General features: G+C 43.9%; 1 protein-coding gene across 2 annotated transcripts in view; it reads left to right on the top strand.

The window, feature by feature from the left end:
* Positions 1-26688, top strand: part of Smarcal1 (SWI/SNF related, matrix associated, actin dependent regulator of chromatin, subfamily a like 1) — a 48323-nt gene extending 21635 nt beyond the window's left edge. For both annotated transcript variants that reach the window (XM_055616857.1, XM_055616859.1), the window contains exons 10-17: positions 7142-7282; positions 9686-9901; positions 14982-15052; positions 15493-15595; positions 20861-21043; positions 21912-22012; positions 23563-23659; positions 26382-26688. In XM_055616857.1, coding sequence (XP_055472832.1) covers positions 7142-7282; positions 9686-9901; positions 14982-15052; positions 15493-15595; positions 20861-21043; positions 21912-22012; positions 23563-23659; positions 26382-26603 — 1134 coding nt within the window. In that variant the 3' untranslated portion in view covers positions 26604-26688. The remainder of the gene's footprint in view (positions 1-7141; positions 7283-9685; positions 9902-14981; positions 15053-15492; positions 15596-20860; positions 21044-21911; positions 22013-23562; positions 23660-26381) is intronic.
* The last annotated feature ends 512 nt before the right edge of the window (positions 26689-27200 follow it).

Here is a 27200-nt window from a genome sequence, read left to right as displayed (position 1 = left end):
AGACAAGCAGAACCTTATATTCTCAAAATATAGCAAGATATTTTTAGCCAAAGCTCCAAGAGGCAGTTAGATTTTAGCATACAAACAGATAGTGGAGTAAGATTAAGTCCAGAGAATTATGGCTTGTTTGTGTGTGTGTGTGTGTGTGTGTGTGTCTGTCTGTCTGAAGCAGGATCACAGGTTGGCCTCCAACTCTATGTAGCCAGAAATGACCTGTGTTCTTTATTCCCCTGCCTCTACCTCTCAAGTTCCCACTACACCCAGCTGTTTGGTCTTTTCAGACCTAAATTGGCCTCCAGCTGGCTATATACTTGAGGCTGGCCTTGAACTTTTGATCCTCCTGCCTCTGCCTCCTGAGTTGTAGGCTTACTGGTGTGTACTGCCACACCTGTTTGTTCTGCTTTGGTGCCAGGGGATTGAATTCGGGGTTTTATGCCTGTTAGACCAGCACCAGCTGAGCTATATCCTCAGCCCAAACATAGCTTTTGTAAACGGTGACCGTAGTCATTGTCATTGTCCCCTGGAAAATAAGACTTCTTTCTTCCCCACAGCACTGTTTGCCTGGGCTACTAAAACCAAGAAATAGGATTCTATTTTTATATATAAATGTGTAAAAATAGGCAAGATACAAACCAATCACAGCAATGTTAAAATCTGAAAACCACTTTTCACAGTTTGGCTCTTTTTCTAACAAGTCAGTATTGGGGCAAGATCATTTTTAATGACCACGGGGGCAGTCATTTAACCTCCATTGGGAGGCCCTAGGCCTCTTATAATTCTTCATATGAACGAACATCTGTTTATAATTTGTTCTTGTTGGATCAGTTCTTACAAGCAAAACTGCTGAGTTGGTTGTTACCTTCAGGAAGGACTCTGAAGTTCACTCTGACAAAGTCTCACCATCTGACTCCAGTGTAGTCTGATTGGGGGCTCTTTTCCTCCAGATGGTGCTTATCATCCCTCTTAACATTTAGAAGTGTGTTTTTGTGTAGTTGGTTTTGTTTACATTAATTTTTGGATGTTGATTCAGTAGAATGGCAAAATTAATTTATTTTTTAGTTTTAAATTTTATTTTGAGTTTTGCCTGCATGCGTGGCTCTGTACCACTTCATGCCCATGGAGGCCAGAAGAAGGTATCAGATCCCCCTGAACTAGATTGAGAGCCACCATGTGGGTTCTGGGAATCAAACCCAGATCCTCTGGAAGAGCAGCCAGTGTTCTTAACCGCTGAGCCATCTCTCTAGCTCCAAAATTAATTTTTAAGGAGAAAAGCCTCTAGCATCCCTCTGCTTTTTCCTATTTCCCTTTTTCTGTGAGTATAGTTTTTTTGTTTTGTTTTCTCTTTGACAGTCTCCAATATCATAGACTGGGCAAGGATGGCCTTGAACTTCTGATCCTCCTGCCTAAGTCTTCTGTGTGCCAGAACTACTGGTATGTGACATCATGCCCAGTTCTAGAGTCCCTAGTTCTGATAACTGGCTAAATGAGAGGCCAGCCAAAAATTTGGGTTTTATTTTTTTGCTTTTTAAAATATAAATAGATGATTACGTTTATAAAACGTAGAGTAAAAAACTTGTGTTATTCTCCCATCTTTGGATCCCTTGTCTTTCCTGTCCCTCAGAAATAGCCATAGGTATCAGATTCAAGGTTTATTACTTCTGTAAGAAAGCCTAATTCTAAATGTGTGTTTTAGTCTTTGCAGAGTATTCTGCAGCTCCTGTTTTATCCCCCTTTTTTTTGTTGTTGTTGTTTTGTTTTTTCTTCCTTTTTCTTCTTCCTTTTTGAGACAGAGCATTGTATAGTCCAGGCTGGTCTTGAACTCCTGATCTTTCTGCCTCTGCCTTTCTAGTGCCAAGATCACAGGTGTGTGCGACCATATCTCCCTGCTCCAACCTGGACAGCTTTGGAGTTGACCTGCCTGGGGTGATGAGAGAGCAGGCAAACAGACATATTAGTGAAAAGCTGGCATTGGGTGGGTGCACACTAGCAGCCAGCAGACTTGGTATAGTTATGTACCCCTGCATGAGGAAGCAGCTGTATTGTATGCAGCGGGAGCAGGAGGGTGGCTAGCTCATCTTGGTAGGAGGTCTCTGTAGGGGAGCATTCTCTGGTTACAGTCATCTGGAGGAGGCATCGATGATTAATAATTTCTTTATACATTGGTTTTAGCTAAAGGTCAATCCTCTTAACATCAGTCGTTGGAGAAGGGGACAGCTTTGCCATTTCCCTAAGCCTAAACCAGGGAAGGCTTTGCCACTGGTGTGTGTGGCACTGGGATCCTTGACATGGCCATGGTCACGTCAACAAAACACACTCAGGACTTCATCCATTCCCCACACCTAGTTTTATAACAACCACTGCTTTATACTTATTAATTGTGCATCCTGAATAATTCCATGTCATTGCAAATGACTCCCTCATTCTTCCACAGAGCATTCTGTTGTATAAAGTTTGTCAAGGTGTGTATCCTCTCTTCTCCTTGGATTTGGCCCCAAACTGAAGCTTTTATGTATAGCTCTGCGGTGACCATCTTTTCCCGGGATACAGAAGGGGTAGAGGGTTAGGAAAGCTGCAGTCAGTCTGTATCTGAGACCAAGGCGTCTTGCCCTTCTCAGACCACAGGGGAGAAGGGTGTTCAGTGGTAGACCTCTTTTCACCTCTGGGATGGCAAAGCTACAGAAAGAGGTTCCCTGCGTCAAACCATTCTTGTTTCCTCAAGTTCATTACAGAATAAGGCTTCAAAGGGAAATTATTGGAGTCTACTATTTGGGGAGACTGTTCTTCCAAGAAAAAAATACACCTCAGTATTTCATTTTATTATGTATGCTATCTTAATACCTATCAACAAGCTTTAAAGCTCAGACTTGTATAACTGTAATAAGTCATGATTATACTGTGCATTGTATTCTCATTATAGCATCTTTGTATGTTCATTCCGAATGCCTGGAGTCACAGTCTTCATTCTAACTGATCTTCGACTGTGGCATCCAAATTGTAATAATAGAGAGCAATGATACTGGTTTAGTGTAGAGGTCTGTGTTGGCCAGGAGAGATGGCTTAGCAGTTAGAGCGCCAGCTGGACTTGCAGAGGACCTGGGTTCTATTCCCAGAGCCCATGTGGTGACTCCAGTTCCAGGAGATCCAGTGCTGGCCTCTGCAGGTACGTGGTATAGAGATACAAGCAGGTACAAACAAAATGAAGTATGGGGGCACTGCATTGTAGATCAGCTTTTTAACGGTGGTGCCCTGTAGCATTTTTGGAATATGGCAGGAACATCTCTAGGTTTTTCAGGCCTTCCATTCACCCACTGGGAAATCAAGCTTGCTTCCTCCTGGGGGAGTGGCTGTGAGCCTGCTTTTGGTTTTGATATGGGTATTTTTGGTCACTTGACTCCAAAGGAGGGTTGCCAGTATTTGAAGATTATTGATTCTAAACATTATTTGTGAAGGTTCTAGAATGACTTGTGAACTAGTGGAAACTCAATAGCTCACAGTGCCACATGGCATCAAGGTTAGGAGGACTGGAACTCAGGCAGTGCAGACATGACCCTCTCTTTGATATTACCTGCACACCCTACTCTAAATGGCATATGTTTCATAACTTTATTTCAAGTGTTGGGAGATAACACTGGCTATAAAAATGGGACTCAGCAGGCATGATGGCACACGTGTTTAATCCCAGCACTTGGGGAGGCAGAGGCAGGCAGATCTCTGATTTCTGAGGCCAGCCTGGTCTACAGAGTGAGTTTCAGGACATCCAAGGCTACACAGAGAACCCCTGTCTCGAAAAGCCAAAAGAGCTTGGGCACCTTAACTTTGGGGAACATGGTATTGTTTCCTTGGAGAAAGTTTTAACAATCAGAATAGTTCAGCAAAGCCAGTTATTGGCTTAATTGGAGGGGTACAGTGAATGGAAAGTGATAACTTCTGGGCTGTTTGTTGTGTGGACTTGAAACAACCCCAGCTCTTTACTCTGAACATCCCTAGACTCACACTTTAAAATCTATGTGTAGCTTACCTGCTTTGGTTAACTGTGAAGCATTCTGTTGGTGCATTATATGTCCTGACTTGCCCTGCGTCTGAGGATCCTGCAGAGCTTCTGACCCTCCGTTCTGAGGAACTGCAGTACCTTCCCAGCAGCACTCGGGATTTTTTTTTTGTCCCCCCACTGTTTTTCTCAGGTGCTGCCGTCTCCTAAGCCAGGGGAGTTGACCATACAGTATTTTAAGTTAGTATCGATTTATGTCACTTTATACATTTTAATTTCCCTAGGTGTGGCTTTCTCAGAGATAGACCAAGCATAGCAACTGTTTTCAAGTGGGCACAGATCAAAGGCCTTGTAGATGACTGACCGCAGTTTTGGGTCTGAGCAGGGAGCAGGTCATTCCATGACAGATGAAATGCTTTTCTGGTTTTTTTCTGAAAGCCAGCCTTTTTCATTTCTGCAGTAAGCCTCTGCTTTTCCACACCCACATCTCCTCCTTTCTCCTTCTCTCATCACTCCAGCTTGGGAAGTGTATGAGAGAACTCAGTGACTATTGATTCTGCCACCTGCCTGGGAGCTGGTTCAGCCCAGCTTCCATTCCAGGCAAACACAGAGAGTGGATTCAGGATGATGGGGGGTGGGGAGGGGATATTTCCTATTGATGAAACTTTTCATTTCCACTTTTTCCTTTTAGTCTGCTGCCACTTTCCTGAAATTGGCTAAAGCCACATGATGTGCAGACATCATTCAGGACTCCCGTTGTTATATCAACGAGGCTGCATTAAACTGTGCAGGAACTTATAGGCCCCAATGAGGACTAAACTGTGGAAAATGGTAGCCTGAGAAATTCCTGGCCCTGCTATCAGAGCGGGCTTAGATACGGGCAGTGGCTGAGAGGGCAGAAGTTCACTTTGAGAATTGTATGTGTTGTGTATTTGTGAGGAATCTTCTTTCTTCCCACAGTTTCACCTTTATTTGTTAATTTTACGAGTCAGTGTACTTTCCTCCCTTTAGACACTTAGTTCATGCAGTTGCCTTGTATTACTGCCTAACTCCAGGTTACCATGGCTAACAAGCAATTTCTAGGCCGCTGAGCTCCGTTGGGGGGGGGGGGTCTCTTCCAAGGCTTCATGAACTTTACCTCTTCACAGCTGTAGCCACTTGACACTCCAGTTGCAGTATAGTCTCTTGATCTCAGGCTCTCCCCATCTCCTTGAGAGGTGTGATCTGGGTGTGATCTCCTTGGGTCAGGTCTGACTCCGGGAAGCGAGGAACTGGGAATCCTCATTGGATCAGCCAACTGTGCACACTGCAGAGCAGGCTGCTGCACTCCCAGGCTGAGTTGCGTCAACCGATCCGAGTGCCATCATTTCAAGTTCTTCCTAACAACAAAATGAGCTTGAGTCTTGAAGTACAGTGACGTTAACAAAGACTTCTTTCCTTTCCAAAGGGAATCAATGAGTTACGTGTGTCCTGCAGCAGCACAGAGACCCGAGTCTGGACCCCAGCACAGGGCTTTGAGCAGTCAGGCAGATACCTGGAGCTCATTGGCCAGCAGGCTTAGCCAACTGGATGAGAGACCCTGTCTCAAAAAATAAAGCACAGTGAATGAGGAAGACACGAGGCACAGACCATTGGCCTCCATGCACATCACACATGTGCGCCCCTGTATACACATGCACACACCCATGCGAACATGGACGTATAACATACACAGCAGAGTTTAAGACCTCAGACAGAGGCTTCTGCGCAGACTACCTCTGTCGTTTCCTCTTGGTGCTAACAGAGTCATTTTGTAAAGTTGACTTTCATATCAGAAGTCTGCCCTACAGGAAATCCAGGCCTATTGATCTCTCCTCTGCTCCGTTCCAGTGCTGGGTCCCTTGTGTTTACTTCGTGTTCCCCGAAACACTAACTAGCTTTCCTCTGAATTTTTCTCAGCATGTAGTGTACATTGATTGATTACCTACTTTGTGCCAGATGCAGAGTGCTACAGAAAGTAAGTAGGAATGCAGCCCAGTCCTTGATCTCTGTATTAGCCAGGGTTTTCTAGGGGGACAGAACTTCTAGAATGAACACACACACACACATATATATATATTTATATTTATATGTGTATGTATGTATATAGGATTTATTAAAGTGGCTTATGGCCTGTGGTTCAGCTAATCCAACAATGACTGTCTACCAGTGAAGGTCCAAAAATCCAGTAGTTGTTCAGTCCACGAGGCTGGATGTCTCAGCTGGTCCTCAGTATACACCAGAATCCTGAAAAAGTAGGCTCTAAGGCCAGTGAAGGAATGGACTTGCTAGAGAGAGTGAGGGCACACAAGTAAAGAGAGAGGATCCTTCTTCTCTGTTCCTTATGTAGGCTGCCAGCAGAAGATGTGGCCCAGATAAAAGATATATCATTCCAGCTCAAAGATCTGGGTTAGAAGTGGGTTTACCACTTCAAATGATCTATTTAAGAAAAACAAAACAGAACCCTCATAGGTGTGCCCAACCATTTGGGTTTTAGTTAATCCTAGATGTAGTCACATTGACAACCAAGAATAGCCATCACAATCTCAAGAAATGAGTGAGGGCCACAGTAAAAGGAGTTCAGGAGGTACAAGTGCTATGACAGCAGCGAGGGGGTACTGAAGGAATGACAGATGACATCTGGCTGCTTGCATCAAAAGTAGCATTTGGGTTTTGCAACATACCTTGGTTTCTCTGGCTAGAGTACCCTGATTTAGAGACCACACAGTTCTGGAGTGAGATTTATCTTTGCCATCTTTGGTAAAGGAAAGATCTGAGATGTTTAAAGTTGAAAATGGACTGGAGAGATGAAGAGTACTTGCTGCTGTTCCCAAAGAGGTGAACTTGGTTCCCAGTACCCAGATTGCTTGTGTACCACCACACACACACACACACACACACACACACACACACACACACACACAGTGGAGAACAGCCAACAGTCAGCCCAGGAAATGAAAAATGGAGCTGCTGCAGCCTGGGGGATTTTGCTTTTCCTGGGGTATGGGGGGATCCAGCTGCTGCCTCATTGTGGCATGTTTGATATTTTGTATTAGGGAATCCTGCAGGGGGGTAGCAGTCCCTAACACTTCCTCCCCACTATGTTGAGAGCATCTTTGGCTGTTTTGTCTTTAGATTGCCAAGAGGGTGATTCTCCTGTCAGGCACGCCAGCCATGTCCCGGCCTGCAGAGCTCTACACACAGATCATCGCTGTCAAGCCAACGTTCTTCCCTCAGTTTCATGCCTTTGGTCGTCGCTACTGTGATGCCAAGCGGGTATTCATTCTCTTAATCTCCATAGCCTCCTATTACCCTCATGTTGACATTTTTCTTTCTACTCATTGGCATGAACTAAGAAATGGACCAGAAAACCAAATGAAAATTTTTCTGTAGTTTGCCTCTGACTCTGATGTTTGGATACTTTCAAAGGCAAGATGACGTCTGTTCTTCCATGTTTTAACACTTGAGGTGATTCTAGGTAGCATTTTCCAGGAAGAGGTCCAGCAGTTACTGCATAGCTGTGTAGGGCTCCAAGTGGTGTTGTCTGGGTCCAGCTTATAGCTCCTGTGTAAGACTTGGAGAAGGAAAGTCCAAGCCACAAACAGCCCCAGAAAAGGCACTGAGGCAGGTTAGAGGGAGCCCACATAGGATCCAAGAAAGAAGAGGAAATAATGAGGGTTTCTGGCCTGAAAGGAAGTCCTTTCTTACGACAGACCACAGAGAACCTTGGAGCACATAGAACAGAACATGATTTCAAGCTGCTTGGGAGGGTGTCTCTCTGAGTCTGACTCTCAGGGGATAGTTGCCCCTGATTCACAAGTCACCCCTCTAAATATGATTCCAAAGTGCTGTCTGCACAGCTCCAGTTCTCCAACGATGGCAGAGAGTACTGCAAGCAGAAATACAATGAAAGCGTTATCGCTGTTTATAAACCCTCGACAATTCAGACCATAGTCATTTGTTTTATGACCAAATAAAAAATATACCGAGCCCCTATTTGCAGCAGAGACACTGACACTTTGGAAAAATGGCTGCAATTATTCACAGTCCATGAGTGGGCATCCCTGCCCTGTGAATTTATGATTGTTTCCCATATTTTGAAACTACTTTTAATATAAAAAAAAACTTCAGATATTAAAAAGCATTTTCATTCATTCACAAAATACATACAGTGTAAACTCCAGTGCCTTTGCAGACTTAATGGCAGACTGTTTTGCTAGGTGGTTGTTGATGGGATCCTCAGTTGTCAAATATGTTTAAAAGCCATCTACTTCCTTAACACAGCCTGCAGCTCACGCTCCTCAGGATTGTTTCCAGAGCAGATTGCTGTACATCGCCTGCATGATTCTTACCTCTGTCTTATTGGCAAATGATCTGCTTTCTGAACAGGATTCCTCCCTCGACTAGCCAAGTCTGTAGATAACATGAGTGGGAAGGAATAAGGTGGAGTTCATTGTTCTCACTCCGACCACCCCTTCCTATGTCCCCAGTGTCTGGCTGTTCCTCCCCTGTCTCTGACACTGTGAGGCACCATCTTCGAAGTCCCGCTTATTTTCCTTTCCACCCCACTCTCCTCCCCTCAACAAACCGTCTTCCTTCTATCCTTCTTTCCACCCAGTGCACTGCCAGTGACCTTGTTACAATGTGATTATTCCAGTTTTAAATCTCTAGAATTATTCGGTTTCAACCTACAAGGTGAAGAGGTTAGACTATTAAACCTGGGGGGAAGATACCCAGATTAATTAAGATATGCATACCTTCCCGAGATTGTTTAAGTGTAGCCCAGAGAGCACCTGTGCCAAACTCTGATACCCAGTGGCTGTCGAGAGGCATTTGCTCAGAACGCCCCTTGAATTTGCTTTTTTTTTTTAGAAAAAAAAAAAAACAGCACTGGACCAATTTCTCTCCCTAGCCTTGACCATCTTTTTCTTCTTCCAGTTTAGCAGAAACTCTCCCTGTGTCCAGCACTATGCTCTGTCCTTGACCCCTCTAAAGTGAGCTTCCCACCTCAGGCAGCTCATGGTCCAGGGGAAGGTGAGGCAGGAAGGCACTGGGCTGTGACCAGGCAGAGCAGAAAAGTCCCTTTGCTCCCTGGTATCCTACATAGAGATCAGTCCCATCTCTAGTAAGATTACTAGAGAAGGCTAGGACGTGATTGATGATTGATGATTGACTGATTGATTGATCTGTTGGTCAGTTGATTGCTCTGATGGGTTCAAACCCAAGGCCTTATATGTGCCAGGCAAATGCTCGATGACCGCCCATTTATACTCAGCCAGAGTTTTTATTTTAGTTTCTAACACCTTCTCCAGCTCTATGAGAGAGAAAAGGAGCTGAGCTCTCAGCCTCCCAGCCAGGGACCATGGAATGAGGGATGGCCTGGGCACTCCAAAACTTTGCCCTGGTTTCAGCCACACCAGCACAAACATGTTCTGGGCTCTTCGAACCCTGAAACTTCAAGTCACTTAAACTGCTGGAAATGTTGTATGCATTGTGCGCTGCTGTAACAAGAGTGCTTGGCTTCTCTCATGCCTGGCTGTTTTCACGTCCTTTCTCCCCTCATCTGTCTCAGCTGAGGTTCACTGAGTCTTGAAGCCTTCTCTTGAAGCTCACTCAGGGTGCTAGGAGAACAGTGCCATCTGGAGGTCCTAGGCTAACAGAAGTCGTCTTTCTCTTCAGTTGTCTTGGGGCTGGGACTACTCGGGCTCCTCCAACCTGGGCGAGCTGAAACTGCTGCTGGAGGAGGCAGTCATGCTGAGGCGGCTCAAATCTGACGTCCTTTCCCAGCTTCCGGCCAAGCAACGCAAGATGGTGGTGGTTAACCCTGGTCGGATCAGCAAGAGGGCCAAGGCAGCCCTGGATGCAGCAGCCAAAGAGATGACCACGGACAAGACAGTGAGTGGGGACTGTGGAACGGGTGCATCCTCGGGTGCCCATCTGAAAGCTGCTCTGTGCACGTGGTCCAGAGTCTTTGAACTCAGCTTTACATGAGCTTTTCTGCCTCCCTGAGCAAGAAGAGACAGCCCATTTCACTCCTCACCTGACCTAGTCTGTGTATGTGTGTGTGTTTGTATGTGTGTGTGTATAGGAAGCATGTGCGTATGCTGGTGTGAGCCTGTGCCATGCATTTTGGGTTGGGAGGGGTTGGAATTGGTGTTTACAGAGCTGAGCTTAGATACAGATCTTCTGAGCTGCACACAGGACACACTTGCTGGCTGGCTTTTATTTCAGACTCTTCCTTCATTTTCATGGCATCCATAGTGCCACGAAGAATCCGTACCAGCTCTATTTTTGTCTTTTGGGATAAAGCCCTTTAATTTTCATTAGCAAGAAAATACATAGCCACAGATAATTTTTCACATCGTCACAGAGCTTCGGCTGGGCCCTGATAGTCCCCCGAACAAAGGCAGTCAGACACTGCTGCCATCTCAGCCTCTGTGAAGTGACAGATTTAAACAGAAACAGCAAGAGACAAAATGTGCAGTGTTTTCAGTGTTGCTTATGGTGGGAGAAGCAAGACTGGCCAATGCTTTTAAGAAATTGGGCAGGACGGAGGAAGCCCTCGTGAGTTGACATACCATATTTCATGTGTGCAGAATTTTGCATGCGGTACCCTGAATACCCCACAGAAAGGGAGCGCTATTCTCTGGGTGGAGTTTTCCATTGATGTGGACATAATGGACCATGCTCTTTTGTTGTGGCGTTAGTGGCTTCTTTTTTCTTTTGAGACAAAGTCTTGCTTGTAGCCCAGGCTAGTCTCAGACTTACAGTGTTCGTGTCTCTGTCTCCTGACAGCCAAGACTGCAGATTTTGGCCGCCATGCCTAGTTAGAACAATGCTCTGTCAACAAACATCAATCTTGATGGTCTTTTGCTGATTTCTACAAATAAGTCAGTAAATAAAAACGTTATAAATTTTAAGTATTTTCTTTCTTCCTTCTCTTTTTTTTTTTTTTTTTTTTTTGGTTGGGGGCAGGGGAGTGCTGTAGATTAAACCCAGAGCCTTGCTCATGCTGAATGTGTGCTTTACCACTGAGCTCACCCTCAGCCCAGAGCTTGCTTTTTAGACAGGGTCTTACTAGATAAACCTGGATGGCCTGGAACACACAGGGATCACTTGCTTCTACCTTCTAGACGCTGGGATTAAAGGACTGCCCCTAATGCCTGACCAACAAGGGCAGCAATCATAATGTTAACCAGGAGAATTCAGGCATGCAGGGTTTTTAGATCCAAAGATACAGTTTTGTTTTGTTTTTGCTAGTATGATGGTTTGTTGTAGGTGTGACTGGAGTGAGGCCATTAGTGTTTCTTGTTTGTACCTGGCCTGCCTTTGGAAGTAGCTTGAGAACATCTGGCATAGAAACCAAACAAGCAGAAAAACCAGAAAGAAAGAGGAGAGAGAGACACAGAGAGAGAACAAGAACAGCCGGGTGGTGGAGGTGCAGGCCTTTAATCCCAGCACTTAGCAGGCAGATGCACTGCAGATCTCTTGAGGTCAAGGCCAGCCTGGTCTACAGAACTAGTTCCAGGACAGCCAAGGCTACACAAGAGAAACCCTGTCTTGAAAAACAGAAACCAAGAAAACAATTAATGAGCATTTGAATGGAGGAAGAAAATCACATTGATGGGCAGGGCAGCCAAGAGGGAAAAAGAGGAAATAAGCACCGGGGACTGTAGTTAGGTCAGCAAGTTGTTCGAGCAGCTTTTTAACCTGCACCAGTGTACATGGCTCTGTAAGTGTGGTGTATAATCCCACGTGTTATTTCATACGCAGCCTAAAGGTTGACTTCATACCTAACTAATAAAATAATACTAGTGAAATTTAAGGTAAGTCATGGCAGTTAGAAATGTTGGGCATTTCATAATGTTAAGCAGCCACATTTGAGGGGATATTTTAATGTGGCCACATGTAGGACAGGGGGCTGGAGGTGCATAAGGATAGTGTCGGTTGCCTCTAGCTCTGCCCGCTGGTGACCATCACCCTTGCCTTAGATACCGAGGAGTGGTCACTCCCCTTGGGAAATGATGAACATGAAGTCTGTGCTGTGGTAAAGTTCTTCGAGCATACAGCCGAGAGCTTTTTTCCATCCAGCCCCTGAGATCTGCTGTCCATCCCCTGCAGTCTTCAGGAAAATCAAATGTTTAACTTCATTCAGGGAGGGGAACCAGCAGTGGCTGGCCAGTGGACTGGGTGACCACAGACAAAACTCTTAGTTCATGAGCTTAAACAGCATCATGTTTGCATGGATATAGTCAAATGAGACTTGTGGCTCGGCAGAAAGCTCCCTGTTACCATTACTTTCAGCCCACATCGTGGTTGCTCCGACAGGCACCACTGGCCTGTCTGTCAAGGACTGTTTCTTTGTTCTTTCAAACCTTTCCATCAGGAAGACATTATCATAACCTTTGTATAGAAAAGAGAAAGCAAAGCAGCCATTTATTAAAATCTGTTGTAATGAAAGCTTTGCTCATTGAGGAAAGCTGGTTATAATGGTCCTTTGTCTACAGCTCGTTTCTGATCAGCAAAAGAAGCAAGAAAATGAAGCAGCCCCACGCCGAGTCCCAGTGACAGCCTCCCTTCTCCCTTGTCAGTTGGCAGTCCATTCAAATTTCCAACATAGAAAAGAAATCTGAAAACCCCTGTGCATCTATTTTAATAAGAGTCTAGGAGTCAGGAACAAAGACTACAAGTTGTTTAAAAATCCCTTCCCCATAGCCAGAAAAGGCTCGATAATTAATGGATGCTATGATGTCTACTCAGTTTGAGAAAGGCTTCTTTTCTTCTTAAAGATAAATCTATTGCTTTCTCTCACATTAAAATATACCATGGCTGGAGATGCAGGTCAGTGGTGGAGTCTTGCTTAGCACGTGCAGGTTCCTGGGTTTAATCCCCAGCATTGCAAAAAGAGGAAAAGAAAATACAGTAATGTCAATAATATAATAGATGTCTGCTGTGTAAAGAAAAACACTCATATTAAGTGGCATTTATTGACCGCTTGTGACTGCTGGGCATGGTGTTTTATATGAATTGGCTGCTGAATTCCCACCATCAGGTTCCAGGCCCAGGTATTTGAGCCCTAGAAACACTACAGTTTTCTACCTCTGCTTTTTAGCAGAACTGCAACAACTGAAACTACCTCAGTGCTTTGCTTTACTTTCCTCATCTGTGTAGTGGAGGCCTCCTTCACAGCAATCTTCATTTTTGAGTTACTACATATATATTTCTTAGAGTACTGCATGGTGATAGTTGAAACCGGCATTTGCTGCTTTGTGGGTTCTTCTTCCTTCAACCCTTCTCCACCCCTTCTTGTTTTCCCTTTCAACCCCACAACACTAGATATGAGAGAAAAAGGATAGAGAGGAAAGGGAAGAGATCCCTGAATAGAGTCCAGGGCTGGAAAGGGGGTGATGTTATTGTTAGACGACTTCCTGATGATTAGGAGAATCAAGCTCCTTGGAGCAAGTTTGATCTTCATTGTCAGTATATCTAATTTCTTTTTTCTTCTTTGAGCACGACTACTCAACAGACTGCAATCAACAACAATCAAACAACAGCCCACCACCTCTCTTAGGGTCCCAGCATTTATACACCCTCTGAAAAGTCCCCAGAATTCCCCAGAAATCCCACACAATCACAGAAACTATCTGCAAAATCATGCCCCCATCAGTGCACAAGGGAAATTATGGACAGCTGCTTCGAAGCAGCCCATATTCCCATACCTAGGATTAAAACGAAAACACATTCTTACAATACTTCTGTGTTTTTAAAGAAATCAAACTTCAAAATTCTCACTATACATAAGTAGTGTTATTTCTTCACCCTTCTATTAAAATAATTATCTTTGATTTCATATACTTTTTGCATGAAACATTTGTATTAAGATATTATTACACTTATTTATTATGTTGGGGGCCAATATTCATGCTACAACACAGTGGAAATCAGAGGACTTGTTGGTCCTATTTTTCTACTTTATGACTTCAGGGACTGAACGCTGGTCATGAGGCTTAGCAGCTATCTCTCCTGCCCACATTTGTGTATTACTTTAAGAGTATATTTCTGGACAAGTGGTGTTGCACATGCCTCTGACCCCAGCACTCCAGAGGCAGAGGTAGGCAGAGCTCTGAGTTTGAGGCCAGCCTGATCTACAGAGAGAGTTCCAGAATAGCCAGAACTACATAGAGAAACCCTGTCTCAGAAAACAAACAGTGTGTGTGAGTGTGTCTACGTCCTATACATGGACTTTCTATATAAAACATTTTATATACTTTATATATTATATACTTTATGTACTTTATATACTTTATATGACTTTCTATATAAAATATGTTTGTATATAACTAGATAGAAGTTTAAATAAGCAAATATTTTTTAATTTATTAGATTTATTTATATTTTTATGCATGAGTGTTTTCTGTATATCTGTGCACCATGTACATACTTAATGCCCAAAGAGATTGGAAGAGCATTGGGTGCACTGTAACGGGCGTTAGAGATGGTTGTGAGCCACAATACGGGTCCTGGGAATCAGAAGTAGGGTCCTCTCCTCTGCGTGAGTGACGAGTGTTCTGAGCGGCTGAGCCAGTGCCCCGTCCTCACCACTCTATTTTATTTTATGTGTATGGGCTATTGGTCTGCATGTATATTTATGTACTGCGTGTGAGTCTGGTCCCTGTGGAGGCTAGAGGAGAGCGTCAGATTTCCTAGGACGGGAGTTACAAATGCCCATCAGCCACGCCACTTTAGTGCTAGGAATTGAACCCAGGTCCAATGGAAGAGCAACCAGTGTAACCACTGAGCCATCTCTCCAGCCTAATACATGTGTCTTAAAACAAGAATTGGAATCGTACAGTTTTGAAATGTACTAGAATAGAGCAATTGCTAAATGGGGAAAGCTCAGGGTATTTCCAGTTGGGTCAGCTTATTCCAGAGCACTGGGGGTGGGTTTTTAAACTCTTGTTCTTTCTTTTCACAGAAACAGCAGCAGAAAGAAGCTCTCATCGTCTTCTTCAACAGAACGGCAGAAGCTAAAATCCCTTGTGTCATGTAAGTGGGTGCCATTGTTCGCCTCTTGCTGTCGCTCATGTTTTAAAGCAATGATTTTGGGCCAAGAGAGGGACGTGGCTCTGTGAGTGAAAGCAGATTAAACAATGACTAACATGAAAGTTGACGATTATCTTAGTAGCCTGCATGATGTGAATCCCACATAGTAACATAGCAGACACACATGGAGCTGTTCCTTACAGAGAACTGCTTGTGTATGTAAGATGACTAGAGATAGAAAACTTTCTACACATGACAGAAAATTGTTTTCCCCCTTGTTCTCTGACCATATGATCTGGTGTGAGCGAAAAGGAGAAAGAGAGGCTCCCAGAAAGGGGGAAGATGGGCAGGAGGGGGCAGGTACCTGTAGGGTTTTAATATCACTTTGGGGAACCAACTGCAACTGTATGTTTAATCTGCTTTGTTATCATTGTCGAATGCAGCGAATATATCCTGGACCTTTTGGATAGTGGACGAGAGAAGTTTCTAGTGTTTGCACACCATAAGGTGATTCTGGATGCCATTGCTAAGGAACTTGGGAGGAAGGTAAGACCTCTCTGAAGTCTGGCGTCGGGTCTTGACTTCCACCATTTTTGTATGTCAGGCTGTTGTGAAGTGTTGGGTCAGGACTGAGCAAAGAAGTGAGGCTGTGGTTTCTAGAAATATTGCTGAAGGCCTTCTAAGCAGTTGTCAGTTGGGGAACCACAGTGGGGTCAAGTGTTTCCCCACGTGGGTTGCTCTGACATCCTCCTGCCATAAGCGGGGCCTTGCGTTAAGTGTCCCCAGGGACTCTTTCATTCTCTGCTTTCTTAACACAACTAACAGGCAAGGAAATGGCAAAGTGTTCATGAGCATGTCCTCCTCATTGCTATACAGGTGCCTTTATTGATTGCACGTGGCAGTGTCTGGCCTTTTACTACCACTTGATAGATTTTGATAAAGTGAGCAAAAGCTATCTGGAGGGAGTTCAAGGGATGTTCATTAAAATGAAACACTGCATTTTCACTTGCTCTTCATTTTGCTTTAGTGTAGGATTATAAATTTCCTTTATCTTCCTTCATTACCTACACTTCTACAATGTTTAAGGGATACAGAGTCAAATTCAATACTGTGGCTCTCCCATTCATGCTGCATAGGCAAGTTTCACTGTATTTATATCAAGACTTTTTGTTGTTGTTGTTGTTTAAGATTTGTTTAGTTTTTGTGGTTCTGAAGATTGAGTCCAGGACATCTTGGATACTGAGCATGTGACGTACCACTGAGCTACGTTTCTAGGCTTCAATATATTTTTTTTTTAAAGACAAGGTCTTGCTAAGTGATTGAGACTGGTTTGAGCCCACTCTGTTGCTCAGACAGGCCTTGAACTCCTTATTACCTGTGATGATGGGCTGTGTCACCAGTCCTGGGCGATTTGTTTAATTTTTAATTACATTCGTGTATGTGTATGCCTGTGGAGGCCAAGGCATTCAATCCCCTGGAGCCTAGAGTTAAAGGCAGTGGTGAGCCACCAAGTCTGGGAGCTGGGAACTAAACTCTGCACTCTGCAAGAACAGTGACATGCTCTTAACTGCTATGCCATCTCTCCATTCCCTGGTTTTTAAGTAATCAAATACTTGGGCTGCAGTAAGTAATCTAATTTCATTCCGCTCCTTCCGTCCCCAGAGGCCCTGTCTTAAATCTAGTGCGTGTCTGTATTAGTGAGGGTTCTTTAGAGTAACAGAACTTATAAAGTGAATCTCTCATATATAGAAAGAGGGTTTATTAGAATGACTATGGGCTGTAGTCCAGCTAATCCAACAATGGCTGACTATGAATGGAAGGTCCAAGAACCCAGTAGTTGTTCAGTCCACAAGGCTGAATGTCTTAGCTGGTCTTCAGTATTTCCCAGAATCCCAAAGAAGTAGGCCAGTGAAGGAATGGATATGCCTGTGAGAGCAAGCAGGAAAAGACAGCACTTCCTTCTTCTGTGCCTTTTATATAGTAGAAGGTGTGGTTCAGAGTAAAGGTAGATCTTCCCACCTCAAAAGATCTGGAAGAAATGGATCTTTCCCCACTTGAAATGATTTAATTAAGAAAAACCCCCCTAGGTGTGCATAGCCATTTGAATCCAGATGTAATCAAGTTGACAAACAGGAATAGCCACCAGTGTCTTTCCCCTACTAAATCTGGTCCCTTTGTGCTTAAAGAATTTGCATCAGCAGTATCGCAGTGCAAGTGTCTGCCATTGCTCTTTGCCTCGACACTCTCGTGAGACTCCTCCGTAAGGTGAGATTCCTGTAGGCAGGTGTGCCGGGCATACACCGCCGCAGAGCACTGTTGGGCTGTGTGGCCGTCCCCCTAGTCCACCTACTGCTGATGCATGCTGGCCTTCGCTCGGAGTCTTGCCACTAGTGAGTCTGAAGATGAGGCTGTGTGTGGCCGAGCGTGGTCTTCCACAGGCACAGGATAGGCTCATCTTCAGCTTTCCCGGATTGCCGTTAAAGGTAGCTGCTCAGATTTATGATCCCAACAAAGAGCTCTCGCAGCCCTGTGTTCTCATGCACACTTCATATCATCAGATGTTTACGACTTTACTTTTGCCAGGCAGTAAATGAACTGATTTTGCTCTTGATCCCATTTGCATTCCTCTGACTTCCACGAAAATATGTCATCTTTCAGGTGTGTAGGAATCAGGTTGGCTTAGTCTATGAAGATTCTGTTGACATCTATTTTGGCCTCTTTTTCTGTTGGATTGTCCTTTTTTTTCTTGTTGACTAAGAAAAATTCTTTATGAATTCTGGCTACTAATTATTTATCAGTTATCTTGTTTTTTCACTTCATTAACTTAATTTTGAGTAAAAGATTTATCATTTTAGTTATATGTCAAGTTTATCCATGTTTTGTTTTGTGGCTTATGCTTTTTTGTGACTAATTTACGAAATTTTTCACTAAATAAGGCTATAAATGTTTTGCTCTTGGTGTTTTTATCTGGAAGTTGTAGAAGTGGATCTTTTAACTCTCTTGGGTTTGGTTCTTGCCTATGAGATGGTTTAGGAACAGGGTAAAATAGCTGAATCTGTATTATCTAGAGGACCTTCAGGGTTTTTGAGAAACCCAAGGCAATTAATTGCAGAACTATTAGAATGTATACATTTTAGTACAATATTTTGGAATTCAAATAACTGTAGTAAAATGAGTTATTTTTTAAAATACCCTGGCCAGGGCTAAAGAGATGGTTCAGCTGCTGAAAGTGTTCTACCACTGAGCTATATCCCTAGCCCCCTTTATTACTTTTTAAAAATTTGATACAGTGTCTCACTGGGTTGACCATGTAGGGCCTTGAACTTGTGAGCCTCCTGTCTCAGCCTCCCAAACAGTTGGGTTACAGACCTGCACACCTCAGCACAATTGAATTTGGGTTTTAAAGGGAACATAAAGAAAACCTATGATCCTAAGGGACGTCTCAGAAAATAGCAGGAGAGGTATGGAAGGTATGAGAAAGGACAGCAGTATCAGAGACCTGACCCTGAACATCTTAAGTCTCATATGATAAATAAGTCGTTAACACTGAATTGTGCAGTCCAGCATCTGGAGGACATACAATCGAGGATTCTTTTCATTTATTCAGCAAACAATTTAGATAGCTGTCTGGGTAATTGAGGCAGGGAGGGGAATTAAATGAAACGTTAGCTCACTGTTCACTGTACTTGTGATTATGCGGCTCTCCTTTCACATGTGGGTCCTGGGCTTCTCACTGAACCATCTACTCAAGAAAGCCAAGATATTCCTAAACACAAAATAAAGGAGGATTTGGAAGAAAACTCATATAAGGGAATCTGCTAGGGAGACTAGCAGCAAGTTCCATAGCATAGAAACAGGGGTAGCTGCATACAAGACCAGTACCGGTCACTAGTGGAAATAAAAGGTGGCTGAAAGAAGAAACAGCAGTGGCTGTTTTTAACAGTTCACTTCCACCAGTAACTGAGTAAGTAACACACAGGCTGTATCCTTTTTTTTTTTTTTTTGAGACAAGATCTTGCTGTGTAACCCAGACTAGCCTCACACTTGCAATCCTCCAGCCTCCAGCCTCTGAATGCTGGGATTACAGGTGTGCACTACCACACTCAGCGAGAGTTTGTTTTCCTTCATCAGGTCAGCGGGGCCTTAAAGTGTGTGCGGCCGCACTGCTGACAAGGCTGCACTCTGCTTATTTATCAGAAAGCTACCTGGCAGTGATGGCAAGGATCTTACTTTTTCCTCTTTCACTGTGGTATGTGAGTTTTAGTAACCTAAAGAAATAACCACGTGCTGGCTTTATTGAGGTATCGCTGCCGTGTGATACGCGCAAACTGGGCCGATAGATAAGACAGTGAACGCGTCCATTCCCCCTGCCCCGAGTTCCTCCCGCCCCTCTGTGATCCTTCCTGCTCTTATCTGTCTAAGCCCTGCTCATCTGCACTCAGTCTTGACTGCTTTGCATCTTTTGGAGTTTGACATACATGTGGAATCATTCGCTATGTACTCTCTTTTTGGTTTTTGTTTGTTTTGGGTTTTTTTTTTCTTTTTTTTTTTCATATACTAGGATTCATCATTGTTTTGTAAAGTTTTTTTTTTAAGTGCTAAATACCTCACTGTATAGATATATTACAGGGATTTTTTTTAACTCCCCTACTGATGAATAAATACCTACCAATCCCTCTGTTTTAGAAAAAATTAGATGCTCCCTAAATCTATAGAAATAAGAAGATGGGCAGTGATGGAGCACACCTTTAATCCCAGCACTCAGGAGACAGAGGCAGGCAGAGTTCAAGGCCAGCCTGGTTTACAAAGCGAGTTCCAGGACAGCCAGAACTACACAGAGAAACTCAAAAGTCTTGGAAAACAACAACAACAACAACAACAAAAAAGGAAATAGAAAAATGATTAAATTATCTATTGTCACATAATTATAGGCGTTAAAACTTTAAAATGTAGAACTATTTCAGTAGTTTATAGTATGATTTAGGGTGAAAAATATAATTTTTCTTTAAAGATATGCAATATACATTGAGAAAAGAGTAATAGGAAAAATAGATCGGAAATGTTACTACTACTTCTGTTTTACAGTATTTATCATTTGAAAAGAAGAATATTTTAAATGCCTCTTAAAAGAAAACAGCCAGACTAAGCATGCAAGTGCTATATTCCAGAAATTGGCTCTAGAATATTTACCTCAAAGAAATGAACACTTAAGTTCACACAGAATAGCCTGTTCACGAACATCCTACCAGCTTTACCGTAGTAATCCCCAGTGGGTCCTGCCCAGGTGCCCTTCTGTGGATGGGATCGTGGGCGTGTGCCATGGATACTGCGCCGCAGCACCGTGAGCAGGCTACCGATACAGACGACACCTGACAGCCACAGAGAATGGTGCTGAGGGAAAAGCTCAGCCCCACAGCATCTGGGTGCACATGTGGGCACACACATGCCTACATACACCAAGGCAAACATACACACGCACATGGACACAGATAACATAGGAAACCTGAAGATCCGTGGGTTGTATCAAAGTTGGAATCCTGGTGGTAATACTGTTCTATACATTTACACAAGGCTACTGTACTGGAACTCAGCACCGTGAACCAAAGGTCTGTTTGTATTGTTTTTTTAGGAAGGAGTGTGCTTATACAATTGTGTTAGTCCAACCTTCAGTTTTATAAAAGGAGAGACAGCCCCGAATGCAGAGGGTTGGATAGCATTGTGGTTCTGTCTGTGGGCCCTACCCGGACTAGCCGGCTGGGCGGCTCCTAGATACTGTTGCAGCTCACCTCTGTTTCCCCCATTGTCATACAGCAAGTACAGCTCATCCGAATTGATGGCTCCACCCCCTCGGCAGAACGGGAGGATCTGTGCCAGAAGTTCCAGCTGTCCAAAGAGCGCACCGTGGCGGTGCTGTCCATCACCGCCGCCAACATGGGCCTCACCTTCTCCTCAGCTGACCTGGTGGTGTTTGCTGAGCTGTTTTGGAACCCAGGGGTAAGGAATGTGCTTGATTGGAATCCCCCTGGGCATGCTCAGGACTGAGAAATACAAGGTCTGGGTCATTGTCTTCTTGATGTGACTGATAACTAAGGGATATGAGGACAGTTCTAACACATTTGTTTGAATTCATAAACATTTCTTCTGAGTCTCAGAAAAATACTATTTTCCCTCCAGTTTTCTGACATGTTGCTCTTACTGGCTACATGTCAGCCATTGCTTTAGTGATGGGTTGGAAGCTATTCATAAAACTGTCCTGGTGTCAGTCATTAAGGGGCTTATCAGCACATAAAAACAATATCCAATCCTATTCTTCATTCAGGACCCCCTTTCTGGATTGATATATCTAGGTATTTGGAAGATAATTTTTTTAAATTTTAGATACATTTTTATTTTATGTGTAAGATTTTTTTTTGCTTAAACATACATCAGTATACCACATACATGCCTGGTGCCCCTTGGAGGTCAGAAGAGGGCATCACATCCCCTGGAACTGAGTTGTAATGGTTGTGAGCCACCAGGTCCTTTCAAGAACAAGTGCTCTCAACTGCCGAGGCCCGTCTGCAGCCCCTGAAATACAGCTTCTAAGTTTCCAGAGATAAGAAATGGAAGTGGGCCTGTTTCTGTCATTTGCCCCTCAGCACAGAGACCGGAGGCAGAGCCTGTATGCATGCTTTCCTCACAAGCCCTCACACAGTGCCTAAGCATGGCTTCTGCTATCAGGTCCTGAGGTTCGAGTCTCTTTCAGTTTTATAAATGTTTTATAGAGGCAGCTCAGGGGGCTTTGATGGATAGGTGCCCCTCGCTGTGGTGGGCTGGGCTTCCTAAGGCCTTTCCTTAACTGTCTCATTCCCTGGGCCCACAGGTGCTGATCCAGGCCGAGGACCGCGTGCACCGCATTGGACAGGCGAACTCTGTGGGCATTCACTACCTTGTGGCAAAAGGCACAGCAGATGACTACCTTTGGTATGCCTGAGTGGGTGACCTGGATGAGGAGGTGAACTGGCGTGGATCAGAGGGTGTGGTTTCTTTGCTCCTTCAGTGCTTTCACTTTTGCTGAGACCAGTTACTGGCCATGTTTGGTTTTCTTCACTAATGTTCCCTGCAGGGTACAGGGGAAAAACCTGTTGGCACACTTTTTAAAAAATTCTTTTATTTATATTTTTTTTATATCTTTCTGCCTACTCCACCCCAATCCTTCCAACACTAGGTAGGAGGGAGAAAGGGTTAGTGGGAGACGGATGCAGTTCTCTTGGCTGCTTCCTGCTAGTTAGGGTCATTGGTTCCTTGGAGTCAGTCAAATCCTCATTTCAGGAGATCTCCAGCTTCTTGTCTCACTGTATCAACAGCAACCAGAAGCTGCAGGAGGCAAGTAACAGGAAGGAGCCTTGTCCTTTCTCAAAGCTCTCCAACACTCTCTGAGCTCTGGCATTTGTTCTCTCTCCAGAGTCCTCAGATTAAAACTATCTGCAGCTGGCAACAGCTAATGAGGCTAATAGTCTGCTGCTGTAGACTATCGGAATCCACATCCCATTCCACACCTGGGATTAAACAAAAACATGTTTATATCCACACAAAAATCAGTAATAATAAAGGGAAGTGACTTCCCACTGGCCCAAGTTGGAGAAAAGATTAGATGTTAGCTGGAGTTTAGCTTAAGAAACAGTCTGTTCTCAGCTATGGCACTTTCTAAGACAGGTGGGTTTTTCTCTTTTGTGATCTGATATGATGGTCACTGTTTTCAAGGCTAGGCATGGAGAATGGAGAAAGTGGCTTATTCTGAACCATGTAGTACTTTCATGGTAGGCTGCAATGTGTTGTGTGTGTGTGTGTGTGTGTGTGTGTGTGTGTGTGTGTTAGAGAGGATTGATCATAGAGCTTCCCATAAGCTAAGCAAGTTCTCTGCCGCTAAGCTTTATCACCCAATCCTTTTCATTTTTTGAGACAGGGTCTCCCTAAGTTGCCTAAGCTGGCCTTGAGGTCTCACTGTAGCCCAGACGGTCTTGGACTTTCAAATCCTTGAACCTTGGACTCCTGTGGTGCTGTGGTCCTGAGGTTTGCTCCCCCAGGCCTAACGGGCCACATTTCAACATGTGTCTATCATCTGAGTAAAACTTCTCCGGGTTCTTTCTCAATCCCTTTCCTTCCTCCTGATGTGAAGTTCTTCAGTTATCCCATGAGTGTCCGCTCTCCATGTCTGTTCAGCCTGGTGTCTGTGGAGTTGCAGGCAAATCACCCTACTTCCATTCTTTGTAAGTGGCTTTGCTCATGGGGCAGCTCCTGACAGCGAACTCAGGTTTTTATTGTAATGAGGCAGGATTTATTTCCTGGTGTTATGTACAAAGAGTGGACTATTTCCAGTTGAGACGGAGAAAGTACTTCAGGAAGGACTGAGAGATGCAAAGATGTGCCATCGTTACTGCATCACAGTCCCTCAAGTCCCTGAAAGGGGGCACATTTAGTCAGTCTGGGTTCTGGGTAGGTTGTGTTTACCACAGATTATTTCTCCCACACAGGCCTATGATTCAAGAGAAGATTAAAGTTCTGGGGGAAGCCGGGCTTTCTGAGACCAATTTCTCGGAAATTACAGAAGCTACCGATTATCTCTACCAGGTAACTCAAAACACATGACCCCGTGTCACTACATAAAGTGAGGCAGTGAGCTGGCTGCCAAGCCTTTGGGTCCTGAGAGAAGGATGGGAGGGTCCACAGTCATTCTGTCCATTGGTGTGCATCCCTTATGAGGAAGTGGTGGTGGTTCTTGCTGCTACCCACGTGCCCTAAAGACTCTGCAAGAGCAAGGCTGAGCTGCTGTCTCTCATCAGGCCATAAGAAAAAGATGGAAAATTCCCCATAGCAGCTGTTCAGTTGTCCCCATAAGACAGCAATACCAGCCATACCGCAGGGCCACCACAGAACTGTCCCAGCGTAGTCAAATGTCACATGGCATGTGGACCAGCCAGAGAAAGAAGCCTTTCCACCTTAACCCACAATTCCTTCCTCCTCTTCTTCTTCTTCTTTTTTTTTTTTTTTAAGTTAAAATTCCTTAATTTTATGGTCATACGTTAAGGTCTATGTTTAGTTGATTCTTGAAAATCATTTTCAACAAAAAGTTTGTACACATGCCATTTCTCATTACCTTCTAGATGCATTTAGTAAACAATTTCTTCCACTGTTTTACTTTTAATTTACAGACTGATATTAAGCTATTTAGTAAATACATAGACAGTATCCAAGAGTTTGTTTTGTTTAGTTTTTTTTTTTTTTTTTCTGAAGACTTTACATGGAGTATCTGTTTCCTGTTGTTGAACATTGATCTTCAAAATGTATTCCTCTCAAGGACATGCCAAGAGATGCATCTCCTATCTTTCATAGGTTGACAGACTTCAACTCTTTTTTTTTTTTTTAATTTTTTAATTTTTTAATCTAATTCCTCTGTAACACCAGCTCTCGTAGCAAAAAGCGTAAGAGGCCAGCGAACATCCTCCCATGATGGGTGCACGCTTTCAGAGGCTTCTGGGCAACTTGGAGAGCATGGAGCCATCATGCCTTGCCGTATCCTACACAGCTTAGTCCTGGAAACCCAACTGGAGTGACTGGGGAATGGAAAAAGGACAGATGCACAGACATGCATACAGAAAAGCTGGGATCAGATAGGCTATGCTTATTTTTCTAGAAGCAGCCGCTCTTACAAAACAAGCCAGAACCTCATCATGTTTACTTTGTATAGCCTTGTAAAAGAGGAGTTAGCTACTGTTGGTTGGAGGCTTAGGTGGGAAGCCGTCCCAGATACAGTCATCTTGGGCCAGGAAGCTGTGGGGGTTAGTTTTTGCACACACCGGTCATTTGTTTGTAAATACTTCTCCTTGCACACCCAGCCAACGTTTGCTCTCTACCAGAGACTTTACCATTCCCGTGGGTCTGAGGTGGTAGGTCTTTCATGGGGGCGTGCCAACGTCAACAGTACAGGTTGACTCAGGGCTTCATGTGCTCCTTTCACATTCACTCAGTGCTGCTTCTCTCTGTTTGAATGAGATCCTGTTGTGAGGAGACCCCATGGCCATGGCAATTCTTGGAAAACATCTGATTAGGGCTGGTTTAGTTTCAGAGGGTTAGTCCATTATCGTCATAGTGGGAAGCATGGTGGCATGAAGTAAGGTACCATTAAAATGGCCTTCCCTTGAAGTTTTGAAGGCACGCTGACTCATGCGGGTGTTTACTGTGCTAAGGACACCTGAGTTAATGATGCCCTTTGAAAAGAAAAAGGCTTCTGAGGGATTCTGATCAACCCTTTTCTCATCTTGGCCTTTCACTCAGAAACTTTGAACCCATTAAAAACTTTCTGCCCAAACTACAAGTGCAGAGTGATATAAATGAGATTTATCAGTATTTATTTTTATTAAAACTTTATCAGCTTACCTATTTTTATTAAGATAGAGCTGAGAATTCCATTAGCAACTGGAAAAAGAAAATGCTTCCTTTGTGGAGACAAAAGCAAAAAGACCTTATGTTCAGTAAAACAACCTTCCTTCCAAGAGGGGAAATGAAAGAATAATCTGATTTTGGAACTCATTTCCAGTTAATTGTGCATGCTCCAGGTTGTGAGTGGTGTTGTTACCCTCATAATCAAATGGGCATGAGCAGGACTGGGCGGCCATGCATTGCAGTTTCGACTTTGCTCTTGTTCACAAAGGGGCTGATGAGTGCATCCTTTGGAAGGACATGAAGCACACACTAAATTCAGCCTCAGTGGTCTTTAGTATCACTTCCTGTTCTGAAAGGCTGGGATCCTAGGGCACAGTTTAATGCAATAATCTGGAGTTCTTATGTGATATGCTCCCCTGATCAGTTTTCAAGGATGTTCATCAGTGTGGAGGAAGTCTGTTAAGAAATAGTAACTGGTTACAGTGAGACCTAATTGCAGAAAGCCAGGAAGGCAACTTCAGTCTTAAGGTAGACACGAGAGAGCCCATGGTGTAACAAAAGGAATCTTGGGCTTAGGAAGAAGTGAGATTACTGGAGCTACTGTAATATTCAAGTGTGGATATGGAAAATAAGAAATGAATGGGAAAAAAAACATTCCCATCATACATCTTACTGGGAGAGCAGCCTCTTTGTTGTACCCATCTTTTCTGCTTGTCTTTAGCCAGTGAGCAACAGAGAAGACAGCGGGAAGGGGACATCTCTTTCAGGATACTGGTTTACCGCCAGGCCGATGAGCACTGTAGGTCCCTGGTTGAAGAATATGCACAATCTCTCACCTTAGTGCTGTCATGAGTGTCGGTGTTAGGGCTAGCTGCTGCTTTTTACATTTTCTTTTCTTTCTCTAATAAAGGACCCAAAGCAGAAGACCATCTATGACCTATTCCAGCAGTCTTTTGAAGAAGATGGAAGTGACATGGAACTTCTGGAGGCAGCAGAGTCCTTTGAACTGACCTCTGGTAGCCCCCAGGATCTGGGAGACCTCTTGGATGAAAGCACCTTCGCAGACAGTCCACCAAAGAGAGGGAGACTTGAATTTTCTGATAACTGGGATAGCTTTACCTCTCCCTTTTGAAGGGGTCAAAGAAAGGAAAAAAACAGAAGGAAACATGCAAAAATCATGGAACTCATTGAAATAAAGTATTTTCTTTAAAAGCCTATATTCCTTTTGCCATGCAGCAGGAGAGTCCAAGGCCGGTAGGTGCCAGCATTTCCCTTCCCTTCCTCTCATTTCCCTTCCTCTGTGTTCTCAGACAGAGGCCTGCTTAGAGGCTTAATTACTTTTAGCTTTTCTGGATTAAAAGAGACAGTGGCGTAGAGTAATTGTAATTTACATCCTTTTTAAATTACTTTTATTTTATGTATGTCGGTGTTTTGACTGCCTGTATATCTGTGTGAGGGTGTCAGATCCCCTGGAAAAGGAGTTAGACAGTTGTGAGCTGCAATGTGGGCACTGAGAATTAGACTTGCGTCCTCTGCAAGGGCATTCTGTGCTCTTCACCGCTGAGCCATCTCTCCAGCCCGTAATTTACAATCCTAAATAGTGAAGTGCTTCCTATACAACCCCCAATATCTAGTTAAAAAGTTGAACACCTACAAAGTTATTCAGCGTCTCGTAATATCAGGCACTGTCTAAGGTAATAAACTTCTAAAGCGAAGAAAAAGCACACGC

Source organism: Psammomys obesus, unplaced genomic scaffold (assembly GCF_907164565.1).
Source record: "Psammomys obesus unplaced genomic scaffold, mPsaObe1.curated_primary_1811, whole genome shotgun sequence".
Taxonomy (NCBI): Eukaryota; Metazoa; Chordata; class Mammalia; order Rodentia; family Muridae; genus Psammomys; species Psammomys obesus.
This window is presented reverse-complemented; position numbering and strand designations above follow the sequence as displayed.